General features: G+C 38.6%; 1 protein-coding gene and 1 long non-coding RNA gene across 2 annotated transcripts in view; both read right to left on the reverse strand.

The window, feature by feature from the left end:
• Window positions 1-1,248: 1,248 nt before the first annotated feature.
• Window positions 1,249-21,563, reverse strand: part of CYB5B (cytochrome b5 type B) — a 37,648-nt gene continuing 17,333 nt past the window's right edge. Inside the window, exons 2-5 of the mRNA XM_082711769.1 lie at window positions 19,274-19,402; window positions 18,726-18,755; window positions 8,776-8,804; window positions 1,249-4,940 (exon numbers count right to left, since the gene is read on the reverse strand). Of these exons, the coding sequence (XP_082567895.1) occupies window positions 4,850-4,940; window positions 8,776-8,804; window positions 18,726-18,755; window positions 19,274-19,402 (279 nt within the window). The 3' untranslated portion in view covers window positions 1,249-4,849. The remainder of the gene's footprint in view (window positions 4,941-8,775; window positions 8,805-18,725; window positions 18,756-19,273; window positions 19,403-21,563) is intronic.
• LOC309853585 lies at window positions 15,761-17,086 on the reverse strand. The gene is made up of 2 exons (XR_014305818.1): window positions 16,237-17,086; window positions 15,761-16,009 (listed from the first exon to the last, which is right to left on the reverse strand). It is a non-coding gene; the product is annotated as an uncharacterized lncRNA (long non-coding RNA).

Here is a 21,563-nt window from a genome sequence, read left to right on the forward strand (position 1 = left end):
GTCTCATTTGACAGCAACTCTAGTCTTTAAGAATTCAGTTTTTTAGGGGCACCTGGCTGGCTCAGTTGGTGAACAGTGCAACTCTTGGTCTCGGGATTGTGAGTTCGAGTCCCACGTTGATGTAGAGATTACTTAAGGAAAAAAGGTCTTAAAAAAAATTAAGTTTTTAAAATGCTGGAATATATGTGATTAAGCTGAGCAGTCCTTTCAATACATACTACAGATATCTATTAAGCTCATCAATGTTAGGTTACCCAAAACACCTACAATTACCAACAGTTTCGTAGACCATGTGGGCATTTCTTTTTTTTTTTTTTTAAAGATTTTATTTATTTATTTGTCAGAGAGAGAGCGAGCGAGAGCGAGCACAGGTAGACAGAGTGGAAGGCAGAGTCAGAGGGAGAAGCAAGCTCCCTGCGGAGCAAGGAGCCCGATGTGGGACTCGGTCCCAGGACGCTGGGATCATGACCTGAGCCGAAGGCAGCTGCTTAACCAACTGAGCCACCCAGGCGTCCCCATGTGGGCATTTCTTACCTTAAATTTATATAAATGGAATCACAATCTTCTACCTCAGGCTTTCAAGAATAAATCAGCACTTGTCAAGCACCTGCCAAATACTCAGTATCATGAAGAGTCAGTCATAATAATTATCACGACTAGGGATTAAACATTAGATTCAAAAAGCAGTAAGAATGGGCCTACCCTTTCCTGTTGGTAATTCATGTGACAGTGAAATAACCAAACCCGAATGAACGATGTCTTATTAGTAATGTTAGAAGGCTATCAGTATGTTTTAAAGGTAATTATAAGAATTGTTTATTTCCCTTATTTAATTAACATGGTCGTTAGAACTTCAATCTGAATGTTTAATTTTCCCCAACAGTTTAGCTATTTCCAAGAAAAACAATCATTTGAAGACTGGCATCGCAGATAACAAAATATTATTGCCTTGTACTGGCTTCTCTTTACCAGATGGTTTCAATAAAAACAGAACTCCCAACTGGTCTACTTGGTTGCCACTTCATGTCCATTAACACAGTAAAAGTCTAAATTTTTGCCTTTTGTGATTATCAACCATGCAACTAACTTCAAAGAGAGAACAGCAAAATTACACTGAACACCTTATTAGCACAGAGATAGGTGACTTTCATGCTTCTTAAATTCCTTTCTTCCAGAACACCTAAGGATTACAGAGCCAACACTTCTGCTTTAAAAAATAAATAAATAAATAAAAATTAATAACTGTAGTCAGGGCAAGAAAAGGAAAACAGTATCTTTATTGTGTGTAGTTCTAACAAACATTCACTGTGTGCACATTCCAGCAGAAAGAGACAAAGATCTTTGTTCAAAATATGCTGAAATAAAATAGGTAAACAAACTCCATTATTGAATACACAAAAGGAATGTTAATATTACTCATCCACAGTTGAGGGTGAAGTAAAAAGAAAGGAAGTTAAATAATCATAAACATTTTGCTGAACAAGCACATGTAGAATATAGGTACAGGAAAAGAGCAGCTCCTAAAACTTATGAGTAAGATGCTAGATATTGGTAGGTAACTTGACAAATACCTCTCACTGCTTTCTGGAACCTCCCTCTGCAATCACCCCCACAAATTCCAAACCAGGCCCTTTCAGAGAACAACAGCCAAATGTGAACTAAACTCCCCATTACTTTTGTGATATTTGGCAACAGAATGAAATGGTTTAAAAAAAAAAAAAAATCTCTTGTTGAGACAAGACATGTCTGATTCCATTTCTCCCAGGGAAGGAAGTAATGAACGTGAATGTTCTGCATTTCAATCTCCTAAAATGGAATTTAACCAGATAGGTATCACTTGAGATTTGAAGCACCAGATACCATAAGTAATGATATACTTGGCCTATAAATATAAAGCATTTCTCGTTGCTCCACGTCGGAATTCCATGAGTATCAACTCAACAATGCTTTTATCTCACAACATATGCACTTATGGCAACTGCTAAAGGAACTTGAAAGGCTCAAATTATAGGTTCCAATGAATTTTTGTTTCTGCTTAAGAGGTCGCAAAAGAACTAAATACCGTATCACCTTTGTCCCCACCGCTCCTCGTCTTTACAGACGTGGAGTCGTTTAGACACCGAAACCAATTACTAAGGGACAGGGGCTAGCAAATTTTGGAGACCTGGCACTCCCATCCCCATGTGGGTGGCACACGTTTTGCCTCATCTCCTCCTTTGGTCACCTCCAGCCATCACGTGCACAGCATAGTATGAGGCGGCAGTTGGGTCCTCCTCGGGAACGAACAACCTACCACCCCAGAGACCAGCTCTCGGGTGCCCCGTCAGCCAACAGCATCTGGCTCCATGTGCTCTCCAGAAGGGTTTTCGTGACCAGCCGATGTCCAGATTGTTTCGAGAATTTGAGCTTACCTCTTAAAACAGTCTTTTTTGATGGACTTGGCTAACATACTGTATTATTTTACTGTTTAGAAAAACTGCTGCAAATTCGCACACCAGCTCTACCTTTTGCCTAGCTGTTGATGCAGACAGTGAAAGGACCCAAACGGGTTTTTTCTAATACAAAGTAACATCAGGAGTAGATCAAAAGAAGCCCTGGGTGTTGGATGGATTTCATGGACGGTAGAGACAAAGTCTGAGAATCTTTTCTTCTGGCTCCAAGTAAAAACAAGTCCAGATATAAACAGGAAAAGACAACCAATATGACATAGAAAAACATACCTTTTGTGTTGGTGTTTGCCCTAAAAAACAAAAGCAAAAATAAAAACAAAAACACCCCACCAATTTTACTTAAGACCATCACTCTTTAACATTTCTTATAAGCCAGATGTTTTTCATTTCATTTTGGAGACTGCCAACATATTTTTAATTGATCCAAGTTATCTGCTGGCTTAGTTTCAGCCTGAACATTCCCTTTCCAGCTCCTCAATACTCCTTTGTTCTTTATTTCTACCCCAATGTGGCCCATGTAATCATGCAGCTTAATTATTATAGCAATTATATACCAATTTTTATTCAAGGCAGCCCTTCCTTATGCCTTCAAATGGGAGAACCATCAATAGTCACACCACTTTTGTTACATAATAACAAAGGTTTTTCTCAATAAAGTGTCTAAAAGTGGCATTTTATATAAAATATTTTCTAAAGATAAAAGTTTGATTATTCCCACATCCCTGATATATAAAAGTCTGCCAAAAATCCCTTAAAATTTCTTCAGAACATCATATCCAAGCGTGCAAATACAAGGTTAATATTATTTTGATGAATTCTGAATTCACTCAACTGCAGGACGTGGGCTGAACCTTCTCTTAAATAGTCTGCATGGGCAGACACTGCTTTGCAGGGACACATACTGAGTAGTGTCCATGGTCTTTCTGGAACCAAGCTGCTCCTTGCTGCATAGGACAACGGCTCAGAAGCAGGCTGGAAATCCTTAAAAGATGGGGAGAAAAATCACACAAACAGTTGTTGGCAGAAAACAGCCTGTACACTGTCTCCTCAGGTTCTTCCACAGAGGGGAAAAAAGTAAAGTCAAATAAGCCAGAGAAATTCCTGAACCAAGAAGAAACACTCACATAATTCTAAATAATGACCTGCTCTTCAATTAAACACTCATCTAAAGGAATAGAACTATTCGTTGGTTGTTTTTTTTTTCTTTTCCCCCCTCAATGGAAAAACAACAAAACCACAAATAGGAGCCATGGGAGGTAAAACCCGGATGAAATGGAAAACATTCTCTTGTCACGCACTCCCCCTTTCAAAGGCCACTTTACTGCTGAAGTTCATTTACTGGGGCTAACAGAAGATCTGATCCTGTATCTCTGATCAAGTTGGACTCTCTTGCTTTTGTAAAACAGAGAAAGAAAACATTTGCTAATCAATCAATAAAAAATCCCTGGTAAAGTTCTACAGAGAGAATTATATAAATTTGTATCTCACCAATAAGACAGTTGTGGGGGAAGAAAGAAGACGGCTAGAAAGTGGTGCCACATGAAAGTAGGGCACAAAGTCTTTGGGGGTAAAAAGAGAAAAGAAAGGAAAGAAAAGAAGGAAATCTTTGGTGCTTTTCCTAAACTCCTGTCCTAAAGTAGTGTCTTCAATATTTTGTGAAAGAAAAAGGACTAGGAATTCATCCCATCACCCCAATTCACCTCTCCCCTTCCCTCTTTCTCTCCACTTTCAAGAAATACAATGGAAGCACGGTTCTGCCCAGCACCACTTGGCGGACTTGGGGGGTAGCAAGAGCTACCTGCTGCACTAGTTCGGGGTGGGGGTGGGGGTATTTCATGGTCCTTCCTAGTTTGAACAAATAAAAAAAAGGAACGAGATCATTTGGCAGGTGTGTTTTAAGTCACAGGTGTGCAACTTTACTTCATTAATTAAACCCTTTATGATAAATAACAGAATTAAGTCAGAACTAAATATATACATACATATATATTTACTTCAAAGAAAAATGGAAGAAGGAAAATCTCAAAACCAGAGTGTGTTGCCCTGTTAAGAATATCTAATATACATCAAAGAACTGGAAAGCAGGCATTTTTACCAAAGTACAATGTCACTAGGACGTATGGATTGTAATTATAAAACCAAGTTTGGAAACACAAAGGGGCCGGTGAAGCCAGCGGAGAGGGGCCACTGGCAGGGACACAGAACAACGAGCAGGTGCTGTGGGAGTAAGGCTCTGGGAAATGGAGGACACTGGCCCCAGGTCTGGGGTGGATGTCTGGCCAACCATCTGGGCTCCAAGGGGGAAGCACACACCCGGCAGGATTCGAGAAGAGGGCCTCCGAACAAGTCTCTAGCGCGCACTCCCAATGGATATGCTTTCCAACTTCCACATAGTCTCCTCAGGAAGATTTGCTTTCCGCCATGTAGTAACGATACAGGAAACCTAAGGCAATAGCGCCTATGATAGGCAAAATCCAGTATGACCAGCAACTAGAAGTGGGGGAAAGCAATGAAGCCGTGAACACCTGATACCAAACATTTCCTATCTTTCAACAACCACATTTTAATATTTTTATGAGCAAAGAGTTTTGATTTACTTTGGGAAGTTTAACTGCTTTTATCAACCAAGTAACAGGAAAAAAATAAAAATCTAGACTGGCATGATAATATTAAACAATTTTAAAAGATTAAAAACAGAATGCACAGTATAATACTAAAAAATACATACATACATACGCCTCTTTATATGTTTTTACAAAGACAAGTAGCGGTCGGCTTTGTTATTCACATAATCTACAATCAACATTTTTAAAGAGGAAAAAAGCCACCATTTTATAGATATGGTTACAAATTTAGAAACAATATCATCTAATACAACTACTGGCAATGTTATATCTGTCTCACATATATTTCCTAAATTTAATCCTCACAACAACCCTATGAAATAGGTACTACTATTACTCTATATACACAGAGAATACAAGCCTTGTACCCAAATCATGAAGCAAATTGAGCCAACCAGTCTGATTCCAGACCCATCCTCTTAATCTCTAGTTAAGTTTGGACACTAACAAGGATACACATCCACACAGAACATACTGAAAAGTTAAATAAATGGCAGTTGGCTTAAAAAAGTTTGGGGTGCCTGGATGGCTCAGTCAGTTAAGCAACCAACTCTTGGTGTTGGCTCAGGTCATGATCTTGGGGTGATGGGGTCAAGCCCTGATCGAGCCTGCTTGAGATTCTCTATCGGCCTCTCCCTCCTGCTTTCGCTCTATTAATAAATAAATAAATAAATAGATAGATAGATAAATAAATAAATAAACCAACCAACCTACCTTTGAGGGGAGGGAACAAAGTCAAATAATGTCAAATAAATGGCAGTTAATATGAGAAGTCCTGTAAGAGACTCTCTTCAAGAATTCCACAACAGTCGTCACTCTCCTTAAAATAATTCTTCTCTATTCAGCTCATTAGCACTGTTCGTTTCAAAGTGTAATTTTTCCTTGGTCCAAACATACACAGCCTTGGTATTAAAAGGTTTGAAGGCAATAAAACCAGCTGAGTTTCAGTAATAACAATGATTCTCCTTGCCTAAACATGCCTGGCATTTTGTACATTTTAAGTAAAGTCGAAAGCTGTCCCAGAGAAGTTGAGAATGTCAGCCAAGGAGCTTTGTGTAAAGCGAACTGGCAGGTCCGACAGCACTGTGGCACATGGGAACTTTGAAGTAATGTCCCCAGAAAGGTAATCAATTCAGGTATCTTGGAGAAACACAAGAGACAACAGTAGATTCCTTGGGAAAACACAGAAAGAGAAATTCTCCCGTACAAAAGACTGAGAATGGTTGACCACCAGTCCTCAAACAATTTGTAATACGTAACTGTCACTGGGGATAGAAACTGAGGAAATGGATTTAGGCTGCACCAAAAGAGTTTTAGGTGCAACAGTAACTTCCTAGCCTAGACAGAACTCTCTTTTGTAGATTTGCTCAGGTTACTGTTACATAGTTGTAACTCCTTTGTAGTATATAGTACTGCACTTTAGGAATATACCAGAATTTTACTAATATGTCAGAATGGATTCAGTCATTTTATTCTATTATTTTTTGGATTCATTTTATTAAGGAATGGTTATTTGGGTTGTTTCCCCAGGATCTTGCTATCTTGAATAATGTTGTTATGAATATTCTAGTATGTGTTTCCTGGCATATTTGTGCACCCATTTCTCTTGAATAAATCCTGAGAAATGGAATTTCTAGGTCAAAAGTTATTAACATTGCCAAATTTACTAGATAATGCCGAACTCTTTTCCAAAGTGACTATACCCATTTATGCTTCCCTAAGAGGGGTTAAGAACCTTGGCAATCCACTTCCTTAACAACATTATCTTGTTTGTGGAATTTTCAATTTTTGCCAACCTGGTCATCGGGAAATATACCTTATGCTTTTATTATTTTTTGAAGATTTATTTGAGAGAGAGAAAATGTACATGTGCAAGCCATGGCGGACATGGGGAGAGGGAAAGAATCTCAAGCAGGCTCCCCACAGAGCAAGGAGCCAACTAGGGGCTAGTTCTCACGACCCTAAGACGGTGACTTGAGCAGAAACCAAGAGTTGGACAATTAACCAACTGAACCACCCAGGCGCCCCTCCCTTATGATTTTAATTCGCATCTCTCTGATAACAAATGAAATTAAACCTTTTTTTGTGTGTGCCTATATCTGGGTTTCTTCTTCTGTGAAGTGCTTGTTGGAGTCTTTTTCTCATATTCTACTAAATTTTTAAAATTGATTTGTAGGAATTCTTTATGTATTCTGTATAATAATTTTTTTTTTTTTGAAGATGCATCTATTTGGGGCGCCTGGGTAGCTCAGTGCTTAAAGCCTCTGCCTTCATCTCAGGTCATGGTCTCAGGGTCCTGGGATCGAGCCCCACATCGGGCGCTCTCTGCTCAGAAGGGAACCTGCTTTCTCCTCTCTCTCTGCCTACTTGTAATCTTTGTCTATCAAATAAATAAATAAAAATCTTAAAAAAAAAAAAAAGATGCATCTATTTATTTGAGAGAGAGAGAGAGAAAGCACATGAAAGGGGGCAGGGGCAGAGGGAAAGAATCTCGAGCAGACTTCCCACTGAGCCTGGAGCCCGGCACTGGACTTGATCTCATGACACAATGACCTGAGCTGAAACCAAGCTGGACACTTTACTGTGTCCAACTTGGACACAGGTTGGACTGAGCCACCCAGGCATCCCTGCATGATAATTCTTAACGAGTGTTATGTGTAGCCTAAGAATACTGCAACTTTATGGCTTGTGTTTCCAAATTCTTTCCAGAGTCTTTGGCTGAGCCTTAGATCTTAATATTAAGGAAGGCAAATTTATTAATGGTCTCCTCGAAGTTTAAATTTTTAAAATTCTCTGTCCTCCACTACGAATTAAAAAGAGGCTATACTTTTATGGGGGGAGGGAAGAACACAACATTTTCTCTCACTTTCTCTGAAACCCTCAGAAAGGTAAACAGTTTTATAAAATATAAAATATAAATATAAAATATCAAGATTTTTTACAAGCCAAGGATTCCAGAATCATCTCAAGAACATTTAAGGGATGGCAAATGTATACCTTTCAGAGCTCATACTATTGTATTCCTAAACCACAGCAAGGGATATTTGAAGTAACCACTGAAAAAATCCTGAATACACGTGCAACACACATTTTTTCCTTCTATAAAATGCACCCACCTTACAGAGTGGTTTTAAGGATTAAATGAGATTAAGTTTTAAGTGGAAGCTGCACAATGGGCCTCAGCTACAGAGACTGTTGGCTTGACTTAACAGCAGTTACTTGTCCCTGAACTGGCCTCTCACCGAATGGGATTCCAATTTATGTCACAACGTGATTTAAAAATTACTCAAAGCATGAACTTTTGAGATTACTAAAAATGAAGTGTCAAAATTAGTTTTATAAATATAAGAAACTACTGAATCTGCAGTAATATTGGCCAAAAGAGAGTTAGCTGAACTGTACTTTTAAAAAATTGAAATATAGTTAACACATATCTGAAAATATAGTTAACACCGTATTACATTAGCTTAAGGTGTATGACACAGTGTGATTCGACAAGTTTATGCCTATGACGCGCTCACCACAAGTGTAGCTAACCTCTGTCACCACACAACACTTTCACAATACCCTGGACTATATTCCCCACTTTTCTTCCCAAGTCAAACTGTGTTCTGAAGTTATGTTATACATGTATATTTACAGAAGAATCTCTGGCCAGACATTATGTTGAGCATAAGGAAGTCCACTAAGGATATACTAACCTTTTGCACGGGGCATCTTTCGAAGGATCCTGAAGAAGATTCACATTCAAAAGTAACCAAGAAAAACAAAGAAGATTAGTGAGTATGCAAATCTTCCTGAATATCTACATAAACTTGGCAGCTAAAACAGAACTTCATCTTTCATGCAATTTGAGGTTTATACACCTAATGTGCTGGGAGGACCAAGAATTCTATTTCTGGTAACATACTGGTACTTCCTAGTGAAGAACAAGTAAGGAGAGCACCGAAAAATGGCCTAATCTTTTTTAGATGTTAAAAAAAGGTGGTATTGATACAAACTATATTGAACTAACTACAGTCACAACGATATGCCCAGTTCAGCTGGGCTTGCCACTGGCAGTAGCCAAGACCACATTTTCTGAAAACACATTTTAAAAATCAAAACTTGGGTCAAAAAAGATCAACTGTGAAATGCTCTAGTGTGTGCAGATGGTTTCTTCGTGGCTTATAGAGATGAAATGGTTACTCTTGGAAACCGTCATAATTAGGAGTAGAAACCCTACAGCTTGTTTAACAATGAAATGGGATGAACGGAATTAAGGGGAAAAATATCAAAATAACCTTAAAAGCAAAATTTGGGCAATAAAAAGCAATGAAGTACTGATCCATGCTTCAACATGGATGAACCATGAAGAAAACATGCTAAGTGAAATGAGGATACAGAATACGATTATACAAATATTACAGAAAGGAATACGATTATACAAATATTACAGAAATCCATTTGTATGAAGGTTCGGCATAGGCAAATCTAGAGGCAGGAAGTAGATCTGTGGTTCCCTAGGGCTGGAAGGGTAGCAGGGGCAAAGGAGTTGGAAGGGAATGGGAATGACTGCTAATGCTATATGCTTTCTTTCTGGAGGGATGAAAATGTTCCAAAATTATTCTGATATTGTGATTATGGAGGCATAGCTCTATGGAAACACTAAACCCCCTGACAGGTAGATCTTAAAGAATTAATTGGATGGTATGTGAATTATATCTTAAAAAGCGTTATCAAAATTTTTAAATCCAACTTAAGTAAATATCAAATGAAGTTCTGGAGTCCATTAATTAGCTATATATACAAAAGGCCTGCTAACTTATTACCAGAGGTTAGCAGGGTTTAGTATACAAACCCATTAACATAGGTTACTACTGCCCAAAATATCCTCTTTGCCAATATGCAGAAGTATGCTCCAGTGTGAACACAGAATATTAACTCTGTTTAACCACAATTTTCAGTAATCAAGAATTTCCAAAAACCCTACATCGTGGTGTAGATACACTTTAGAGCAGATCATGAAATGAGTTTTAATCTCATATACCCAAAACACTGCCATGCAAATGAATACATACCCCAAACCCAAAAGAAATAAGCAGCAAATAAACTATGGCAAATATAACCTTTCGTAAGAAGTTTCAGATAAACCACATTAATAAACTACTATACTTCTTTGAGACCTTGATGATTACTGCTATCTGAGACATTTCTAGTAGAGAACATCATGAGTCAGATTAATTAAAACATGTTACAAGTCACTCTTTGAGAAATAAAGCAAATGTTTTATAAATTTGGAAGGTGGTGCTTGTAGTAATTATGGTAGAGTGTATATCAGATTAATTTATAATGTTGCCTTTTAAAAGATTCCACTACAGTAGCCATGAAATAATTGAATTTCATTAAAAATAGGAAGTCTATGGTCTTTTATGCTTTATCCACGTATATACCAATGATTTTGGAACAAAAAATGTATAGTCAGTATTAAAAAATCTGGGATAATTTGAAAGGCTTACGTGAAAGCATTATAGAGTAATATATGTGTTATGTTTAATCTGTAGTCACAGTAAAAGCTGATATTCATAGTACTGGATTCTCTAGATTTCAAACCTTTAGCTTCTTTTACAACTAAAAGCCTGGCACATGTGCTAACTAGAATGAACCTCAGACAATGTGGAAAGCAACTGAGAAAAAGAAAAGACCAGAAAGAAGACCAGAATATGCTCTAACTCTAATAGTTTCTAATAAACACTAAAAAAATTTAAACATACTTAAAAAAAAAACAACAAAACTAAGTACCTCAATTCCTGTTTTAAGATCATTCCATCCCTGGAGGCAAAAAGACCAACTTCCCTACCACTGGAGGAAAAAGAAGAGAAAGAAGTGGACCCTTTCTTTAGGACACGGACAGCCAAGTCAATCCCAAACTACAGTGACTTCACTTCTAATCAGCTATAACGAAAGAGTTGTTAAAGACACTGCTCTTAGAAGCCAAGTACCTCAGCCAAGTTTGGAAAGAAGCCAAGTAAGTTATTTTTAATTTAACAAAATGAAAAAGAACAGGCTTTGTTCACCCAAAACCTCCCACCCTGCCATTGTCTCTATGCACAGCTCCCCATTTCCACTCCAAAGCTCTGTGCTCAATCTAATGGATTTGTAAGTGAAATTCCTACAGTTTATGATTGACTTTAACTTACCCCTTTGTGTGTTCAGGCATATCTGGTTGGTAATGTTCTTGCCCACATCTTAATTTACATGCAAGATTTTTGGTCAGGAGAACAGTGACTGCTCAATCCTTGGCTTGGAAGGATAAAACTGCAATACTGTACGATTTTAGTTACAAGGGAGCAGATCAAATTCCAGAGTTCTACCAAAAGCCTTACCAAGTAATTAATATGCATGTTTCTACCAAACTACCAAACTGTTTTAAGTCTACTCTGATTTTAGTTCAAAATTAACAGAAATGAACTGTTTGAATAAACGGTTTCTTAAGTTCGAGGTTAATTACGGTGTTAATTCCCTCATTAAATTAACAAACATGGGCTCTGAGGGTGAAAGGAAATATTTCCTAATATCTGAGTACCCTTTTTATTATGCTGCTCATAAGTGAAACTGTCTACAGTCTTCAAGCGCAATGCTAAATTGGTTTCCTCACTTATAAAATGAAAGGCTCAAACCAGATAAACTCTAATTCTAAAGCCATATTTAATTAACTCAACACAATTTTCTGACCCAAGGGCATTTTCATAAAATCTACAATAACAGCGTTCTAAAAGTTAGAGGGAAGGAAACACTAGTCTTCCATGTGTGGAAAAGATTGAAGAAGCACAACCCACATGCCGATTTTTCTATCTTACACCTGGTATAAGATACTCTTACAGAGTATCTATATTCTTCTAGATGCTATTCCAAGAGGCACTGTACTGAAAGTACAGACTCTCTGATATGGTTAAGAAAACGACAAAGAAATGTAGTAATTGGCAAACATACAGGAAAGGATTTGGGGGTCAGTGGGCATGGTTTCACTATGAAAGCTGTTTTTGAAAAAACATGGGAAAACACATGCCTAAGGAATAGTGTCCTCTATCAAAAGAACAAAAACATAGGAATCAATACACCAGAATTAGGATTATGATTCATCAAGATATATAGATAGGGCATTTATAAAGTAAACCTTTAGCCCCAGTAGTTTAGACTTTCAGACGTTTAAATAAAGGGAAAATCTATTGCAAGGTATATAAGAAGCTTTTTTTTTCTTTTTTCTTTTAGGAGCTTACATTTTAATTCCTAAACTAGATGCTTGCTATGCCAAGAGGATTCCAAGTATTTAAAACTGGAAAAAGTGGATTTTTAGCCACATACCACCTTCAGTGAACCTTGTGAATATCTGGGTGGTCCAACAGTTTTTGTAGCTTTTTATTTAGAACACTTTGGTTTCTATGTGGCCAGTAATTTATGAAAACAACTTTGGAACTTTCGGTTTCAAACACTATTGGAAAGGATTTTCCCCCCATGATACAATGGACTTTATAGCATTAACACTCACAATATGAATTTCAGAATTAATTTCTTAAAGTCTAAAAAGTCTATTTAAATACATGACTTCAACATATTATAGTCCCAACTAGGACATGGCCATGTGTGGATCTAGAGGATCTTCTCTTTCTAGAGAGGCTCTAATGTATTAATAATTAATAATTACTATTTTATTAAAGGATGTATCATCCCTAGAGCCAGCCCAGTCAAGTAAAAAATATTTCCCTGCATATAAGAGCAAAATTCAAAGATGAAAAACACGCTCTAAGATAAATTTCTGTACGACTGTCTCAAGAACCCACTGTGATAACATATATAAGACATCACTGAAGAAAATAATTCAACATTCACAGAGTAATTTCTACTGGGACCAAAGAAGTGAAAAACGTATTCTAACACTGGAGGGCTGATTTGAAAAAGATGTTACCTTATCCTTCCAACACCTTCTTTCACAAAACTACACACTATTTCTAAGTAAAGCGTCATGAGAAGACCTTAATCCTTGAGATGCCTCAGCAATGGGTATTTTGTTTTACAAGAGGCATTTTGCCATTACACTCTATGCTTTATTTCAAAATATTATGTTTCAAAAAAGAAATGTCAGGCGAAATCAGGAACAATAAATCAACCATGCAAAATTATCTGGTAAAGAGCAATCATTGCTTGTCTGAAGGGCATCTGCATAACCGTTCCAAACATTAATGAGCCAGCTTTTACGTATGACAAGAATATTCAACAATTTTTTGAAGGAAATTTTTGGTATGATGCAACCAAGTAACTGCATTACATAATTACAAACAATGTATTCTTTTTAGTTTCTCTCCCATAAAAGAGAAGGTAAACTGAGTATTATGTATGTATTCTAAAAAACTGTTGTATAACAGAAGTCAGTTGCATCAGGAAGAAAAAAAAACTGCTTTTATTTTTTTATTTTTTAAGATTTTATTTATTTATTTGACAGAGAGAGAGGGAACACAGCAGGGGGTGTGGGAGAGGGAGAAGCAGATTCCCCGCTGAAGAGAGAGCCCTATGCAGGGCCTGATTCCAGAACCCTGGGATCATGACCTGAGCCGAAGGCAGACGCCCAACAACTGAGCCACCCAGGCGCCCCATGTATCTTTTATTTTATTTTTTTAAAAGATTTTATTTATTTATTTGATAGGCAGAGATCACAAGTAGGCAGAGAGGCAGGCAGAGAGGGAGGAAGAGGCAGGGTCCCCGCTGAGCAGAGAGCCATATGCAAGGCTCAATCCCAGAACCCTGGGACCATGACCTGAGCCAAAGGCAGAGGCTTTAACCCACTGAGCCACCCAGGCGCCCCATGTATCTGCTTTTAAATGCAACTTATAGATTGCTTCTAACATATGTGGAATTTACTAGAGTTCAAAAGTTAATTCTTAATTAAAAAAAAAAAATAAAGTTTAAGTAACATGTCAAGTCTTTATGGAAACAATCTTATTTGTTTTTATTTAGTTACTGAGAGAAAGAGCAAGCAAGAAAAAGAACATGGGTGCAGAGGCAGAGGGAGAGGGAGAAGCAGACTCCCCACTGAGCAGGGAGCCAACGTGGGCCTCAATCCTAGGACCCTGGGACCACCATTCGAGTGGAAGGCAGATGCTCAAGTAACTGAGCCACCCAGGCACCCCACAATCTTACTTGTTTTTAAAAGACACATCAAATTCCACTAAGTATGGTAAATGCCATCTCATCAAAATTCTTTTTACAAGAGGCAGTTACTTGGTCTACAGAACACTGTTAAACATCAATCACTAACTGCACTATATGTTAAGTAACTAGAATTTAAGTAAAAATTTGAAGAAAAAAAAAGAGGATTTCTTGTAGAAAAAAAAGAACAATCACTAAGATAAAAATTTTAAGTAAAAAGAAACAATAGTATGTGACTTTTTTAAAGGAGGCTATGGTTGGTCTGCTTATCAACTGAATTATCAGTTTTCTCTTGGGAAGAGAAAACAAGAAAATGGTAGCTGGCTACCTCTGAAGAAGAGGAACTGGGAGACTGAGAATTGGAGATGGAAGGCAGTCACTGTATATAAAAGTATATGCATATTATTTGAATATTAATACAATTAACAAAATTATACATAAGCAATAGGTATTATTTATATATAAGATGTATATATAAAAGTACACTTTTTAAAACTATTTCAATTTTTTGGCATGTACATTATGTACTACCCATTCAAAAATTTAAATGGGATAATGGGGGCACCTGGGTGGCTCAGTGGGTTAAAGCTTCTGCCTTGGGCTTGGGTCATGATCCAGGGTCCTGGGATTGAGTCACACATCCGGCTCTCTGCTCAGCGGGGAGCCTGCTCCCCCCCCCCCGCCCCCACCTGCCTCTCTGCCTACCTGTGATCTCTCTCTCCGTCAAATAAATAAATGAAATCTTAAAAAAATAAAATAAAATAAATGGGATAACGGTTAGGTTACTGAGTCTGCTCATTGTAATGATACTTGAAGCAGCTGAACTGTCACGTAGGTAATATCTGCTGATAAATGAATGAAATGACTACTTCTGCCAGGTTAGCATGTGTATGTACCTCATCTCCTCAAGTGCTGGCAGCTCAAACCGTGAACCCACATGGGAACCCATGACCCAAAGAGAGGTATCACGAACCACAAACATGTCTAGCTTACTTGCCCTACAGTAGACAGGCAGACAAAATGGCACAGAAAACACCACGTGTTTCTAAGGTGAATTTCCTTACTCTAAAGCAGACCAAAAAAATGTTAACTCGAGAAACTCAAGAAGGAAGAGAAGTCTGATGACTCTCAGCATGGGGACTATTCCAGGGAGAAAGATATTCAGAGACAAAAAGGTTGGTAATTCTAGTTTTTTATCTACCCCTGAAGCAGGTGAGAAAAACATCTGCTGGCAGACCTGTAGTTTCTAAGCTTTTACATTTTAGTTTTGTACTATTTCAGGGCTTCAGAACTCAGGCATTATCAATCTAACAAGAAAACAATGGGGACCATCAATTATCTACCTCTGTTGTAGCAAAAGCAGTGTGAAAGGTAGTTGCCAAAAAACTGGGGCAAAGTTCCTGATTTATACTCTGGAATAGCGCGATAGCCTTGTTCTGGGTGGTGGTTTTTTTGTTGCCTTTTTTTTTTTTTTTTTTTTAATTTTGAATGGCCTGGGGGCTAGTTTCAGGCAGGGAAGCAATGGTAAGCTGTGGGGGTGGGGGAGGAGAGAAGTGGAGAAAGAAGGAAGGTAAAAGAAAGAGAAGGGAAATGAAAACTCTGTCCCCTGAGGCAGAAGACACCTCTTAATTAGGCTTAAAAAAATCACTTCTTTGTAGAGGTTTAGGAACCTGTAACCAAAAGAAAGTATTAATGAAATTAATTTTACATCCTTTATTTCATGGTGAGTGAAGAAAAATTAAGAAAGGGGACCTCTAGGGCACCTGGGTGGCTCAGTGGTTTAGGCTGCTGCCTTCGGCTCGGGTCATGATCTCGGGGTCCTGGGATCGAGTCCCGCATCGGGCTCTCTGCTCAGCAGGGAGCCTGCTTCCCTCTCTCTCTCTCTGCCTGCCTCTCCATCTACTTGTGATTTCTCTCTGTCAAATAAATGAATAAAAATCTTTAAAAAAAAAAAAAAAAAAAAAAAAAAGAAAGGGGACCTCTACATCCTAGATTCAGAAGTGCTTATTTACAATCTTTATAGGAAATAAATCTGAGACCAGGACTTTCTTCCTGGAACTGAAGTCAGGCTCTGTGAAAACTCACATAGATGGCCTTGAAAATTTCCCCAAAGGTTTCCTTGCCTGATCTGCCTAAAATAAAGGAGTGTGACTGGAAACACTCTATAACCTACTCTCTACTTAATGGAGACAGTCCTTTGGGTACAACAGACATGAAGAAAACAGCTTCAAATATACAGCCTTCAGTCACTGTTTATACCAGGCAGGGGCCAAACTACATTTGGAAACTTCTAAATTAATATAGAATTCAGTGAGTTGAAAGAGGTTCCCCACCTTATTTCTTATAAAAAGTCCAAGGCTCAAGAGATTTAATTTAGCTGAGACATCTGTAAAGTTTTCAAATGAAAAGATGGGTACATCACTTAGCAAAAAGTCTGGTGCTTGGCTACCTGGGTTACTTAAAGTGCAAATTCCCAAGTCCCGTTTCCAAACATTATGAATCAGCAGTAGCGGAAGCCCAGGAAATAGACATTTCATAAACATGCCCAGGGATGCCAACACAGGTGGTCCAAGGGACAGAATATGAAAAACACCACTCTCCATTCCTAAGAATGGTCCTCACCACATACTGAACTACCAAGGAAGAAAAACAGCAACAAGCAACAATTTGTGGGGCGCCTGGGTGGCTCAGTGGGTTAAAGCCTCTGCCTTTGTCTTAGGTCATGATCCCAAGGTTCTGGGATGGAGTCTCACATCAGGCTCTCTGTTCAGCGGGGAGCCTGCTTCCCCATCTCTCTCTGCCTGCCTCTCCGCCTACTTGTGATCTCAGTCAAATAAATAAATTAATAAGGGACGCCTGGGTGGCTCAGTTGGTTAAGCAGCTGCCTTCAGCTCAGGTCATGATCCCAGCGTCCTGGGATTGAGTCCCACATCAGGCTCCTTGCTCGGCAGGGAGCCTGCTTCTCCCTCTGCTTCTGGGTCGCCTGGGTGGCTCAGTTGGTTAAGCAGCTGCCTTCGGCTCAGGTCATGATCCCAGCGTCCTGGGATCGAGTCCCACATCGGGCTCCTTGCTGAGCAGGGAGCCTGCTTCTCCCTCTGCCTCTGCCTGCCATTCTGTCTGCCTGTGCTCGCTCTCTCCCCCCCTCTCTCTCTGATAAATAAATAAAATCTTTAAAAAAAAAAAGAAGCAGCAGCAATTTGTAGACTTTTTGACAACTCTAATCCCCCAAATATTTTCTATTGTTTCAGTAAAGTACTCTCATGAATGTTGTGTAGAAGTGGGCTGTGGTTCCTAGACACGAAGTCTATCTCTTGTACAAATGGGAATATCCCTTGAATGAAATGTTTACTTTAAACTGAGACCATAGTGTTTCCCAGACATCTTCAATACACTCAGCAAGGCGACGCGCAGCTCAAACTTTACCTTCATTACATGCGCTAGGAGAGGGGGAATGGAGACCAACCAACAGTGCTCTAGAAGCATTTAAAGATCATTTCATCCCCCTTCATGAACAATTCAACAATTAAGAACAACAAAGTATAGCAAAACGGGTGAGTTAATTTGCACACAACAGTCTAGACTGCATAGTAACACACAGCAGACAGTCAAGCAATCTCTTAAGTTAAAAGAATTCTTCTGTCAAGGCCAACTTTAAGTGCTCTACCCAACAAGTTTAGTAATTCCAGCTCAGCGAGGAAAAGGAAGCAAGAAGCTCTAAGGCAGAAAGTTGCTACCATGATGTTCTCACCGCAACTAAACTGCTGTCCCTTTAAGTGAAAGGGTAACCTGAGAGCTCTGTGAAGGAGGAAGTCAAGAAAAAGCCTGAAGCAGTAAGTAGGGAAATAATAGCCCCGCTTATGGGAAGCTAAAAGGCTAAAAAGGCTTTCGTATTTTGTGCTTGGTATGTTATGCAGTGCACATTAAGGTTTTCAAGTATTTAGTCTTTTTTTTTTTTTTCATCAAGTATTTAGTCTTTTGTTTTTGCTGAATCACGGGAGTAAGCGAAATGGGAATAGGCCTGTTTGAGCCTAAACACGGGTAACAGGGACAGAAAGGCCCATTCTGGTCAATTACTTCAATCTGTAACTCTGAAGACTTAAAAGTGAAAATCAACCTTCCAATTATTTTGCCAACACAGAACTATTATCACCTGTACTACTTAATATAAGAATAAGAATTACTTTTTTACAATTGAAACCACTGGCTAGAATTTTTTTTTTTAATGCAAATGGAAACATGAACAAAATGTTTCCTACTGTTCAAGACTCAGCTATTCTTTTTTCCTAAAATGGCACTGAGTCCAAATTCCTGAAAAAAAAAAAAAAAAAAAAAAAAAAAAGGTTTTTTTTGCCTGGGGGGAAAAGTAAACACTTCTCTTGTTAAGATAACTTTTTAAAAAGCCATTCTATTCGAGTTAAATAGAAATATAAACATTTGAAACACACAAGAGAAACAGATGACTTCTTACCTTGCTACCATTGTCAGGTTTAAGGTCATTCTGTTAAAAAAGGAAAACAAATAACATTTTAAGTCATTTCCAAATGCATTCTCACTCTGGGCACTATGTGTTTGTTTCTAACCTTAGACCATGAGACTACATCCTTGGTAGCAGAGAATTCTCTGAGAGACATCAAGATCTGTAGAAAGGAAGATGCTTTCTCCCCCGCAACTCTGAGCCTATCAGGGTCCCTTGTTAGAATGTCCATAGCTACCACCTTTAGCAAGGAACTTCCAAGAACCACCAAATCATTGTTTCAGGTAGAGATGTAACTGTGTTATAAAAATCAGTTAAAAAAAAACTCCAAAACCATTTCTCTTGACTTTTCATATAACTACCGGTGTTGCTTCACATACAAGCAGCCCCATCTCAGCACAGCAGGCAAAATGATTTGGGAGAATACATAGCCTGATGGTAGGGATGAATGAATTTCCATTTTAATAATTCATTCCCTCTCCTGTGTTCTGTGGCTGTTCAGCTTTGTCTCTGTATGCGCTCCTCGCCCGGCGCGTTCTTACCGGATGCACATCACCAATATAGTACTGCTTTAGCATCTCTCTGGCATCAGAGGAGTGGCCTACATCTTCAAAGCTTTCACTTGCATCTGCACCAGCTTGTTCCAGCAGAACCTCTTCTCCCCCAGGATGCTACAAAGAAAAGATATTTGCTGAACACAGGGCCCTCTGAAGTGAAAACTCATGTACATTACTTTTCCCCTTTCTGCTCCTTTTTTTTTCTTCCTCAATGGGAGTCGTGGGAAGAAGCAACACTGTATGCCACCTGACAGGACGCAATGGGAAGAATGTAACGTGACTGCCGATATTTGTACAAAAATGTAGAATACTGGCGTAACTGTGAAGAAATCTAGGACAACAGCAAATTGAGAGAGTTTCTACAAAAGGACCGACCTGTGGTCATCAAAAACAACAAGGTCAGAAAAGCTACGGAAAGCCTGAAGAAAAGCCGCAGGTTGAAGGCCAGCAAGACGGGACAACTGGGAACAACGTGTGCCCCGAATGGAGGCTCTGGTCAAGGAGTGTATGGAATTCTTTATTCTACTCCTGCAACTTTTCTGCAAGTCTGAAATGGTTTCAAGATAAAAAGTTAAGTAAGTGATACCAAAATAACTGCCTTTATACCCAGGAAGTAGATTCTGTCTGTAACTGACTAGTTCTATTACCCTGGACAAGGTATTAAGAAACTGAAAGGTCTTCGCTTTCCTGTTTATAAAATGGAGATAACAGGAGTAACTATTTTCACTACTATTCTATCAAATGAGATACAAATATGAAATATTTTGTACTCAGAAAGAGAAAGGTATAGTTTACATAATATGTTACCACCTGTGACTTTAAATATATATTTATTTATACATTAAATATTAATAATAAGTTGATAGTAAATTAATAAATTTTATAAATATTAAATGTATAAATATAAATCAATCTCTCTCTCTCTCTGAAAAGAACCTAGGGGCCAGGAAAAAGATTTTTCACTATATACCCTTTATAGATTGTTTTACCAAATGAAGTACCACCTATTGAGAAAATATTTAAAAATTACATTTAACACAGTCCCTGACTTAAACATTTACTTACAATGAGTAAATTTAGAATTTATATTAGATGACATATCTAAATCTATGTTTTTAAAATATCAAGTGATGCTTTTAAGTATTTATTTTTTTTAATTTTTTTTTAAAGATTTTATTTATTTATTTGAGAGAGAATGAGTGAGAGAGAGCATGATAGAAGAGAAGGTCCCAGGGAGAAGCAGACTCCCCAAGGAGCTGGGAGCCCGATGCTGGACTCGATCCTGGAAGTCCCGGATCATGACCTGAGCCGAAGGCACTCGCTCAACCAACTGAGCCACCCAAGAGCCCTTAAGTAGTTTTTATTTTAATAACCTTTTAAGCAGGAGTATTATCATCCTTATTTTATTTTTTTTAAATATTTTACTTATTCACTTGACAGACAGAGATCACAAGTAGGCAGAGAGGCAGGCAAAGAGAGAGAGGAGGAAGGAGGCTCCCCGCTGAGCAGAGAGCCTGATGTGGGGCTTGGTCCCAGGACCCTGGGATCATGACCTGAGCTGAAGACAGAGGCCTTAACGCACTTAGCCACCCAGGCGCCCCTCATCCTTATTTTAAATAGAATTTATTTCTTTATTTGGAGGGGGCAAGTGGGGCAGTGACGGGCAAGCACAGGGAGGGGCAGAGGGAGAGGGCAAAGTAGACTCCCCACTGAGCAAGGAGCCCCCCTTTGGGGCTTGATCCCCAGACCTGAGCTGAAAGCAGGCACCCAACCAACCAAGCCATACAGGTGCTCCACAATGTGCTCTATATGCCTCAACTATGAAGACAGTTTTTCCTTATAATACATCCCAACTATTATGTTGCCTTTCAAAGAGCAAAAGGATAACAAAATCTCTTAGCAGCTTGAGATATTTCAGGAAATGGCTGAATTTATGACTTCCTGCATGGTTTTATCTACAGCTACAAAGTATTTTCATTTTCATCAATCTCTCACCACTTAATAAGTAAGAAAGTGCAACACTTGGGGTGCCTGGGTGGCTCAGTCATTTTAAGCTCCAACTCTTGACTTTGGTTCTGGTGATGATCTCAGGGTGGTGAGATCAAGCTGGGCTTGGAGCCTGCTTTTCATTCTCCCTTTCCTTCTGCCTCTTCTCCCACCACCACTTGTGCATGTGCCCTCCCACAACTGCCACACTTACACAATTATATATAAAAAACAGCCACTGTTTTTACTATATATTCAGTGTACACACACATACACACACTGCATACTG

Source organism: Mustela nivalis (genome assembly GCF_964662115.1).
Source record: "Mustela nivalis genome assembly, chromosome: 18".
NCBI lineage: Eukaryota > Metazoa > Chordata > Mammalia > Carnivora > Mustelidae > Mustela > Mustela nivalis.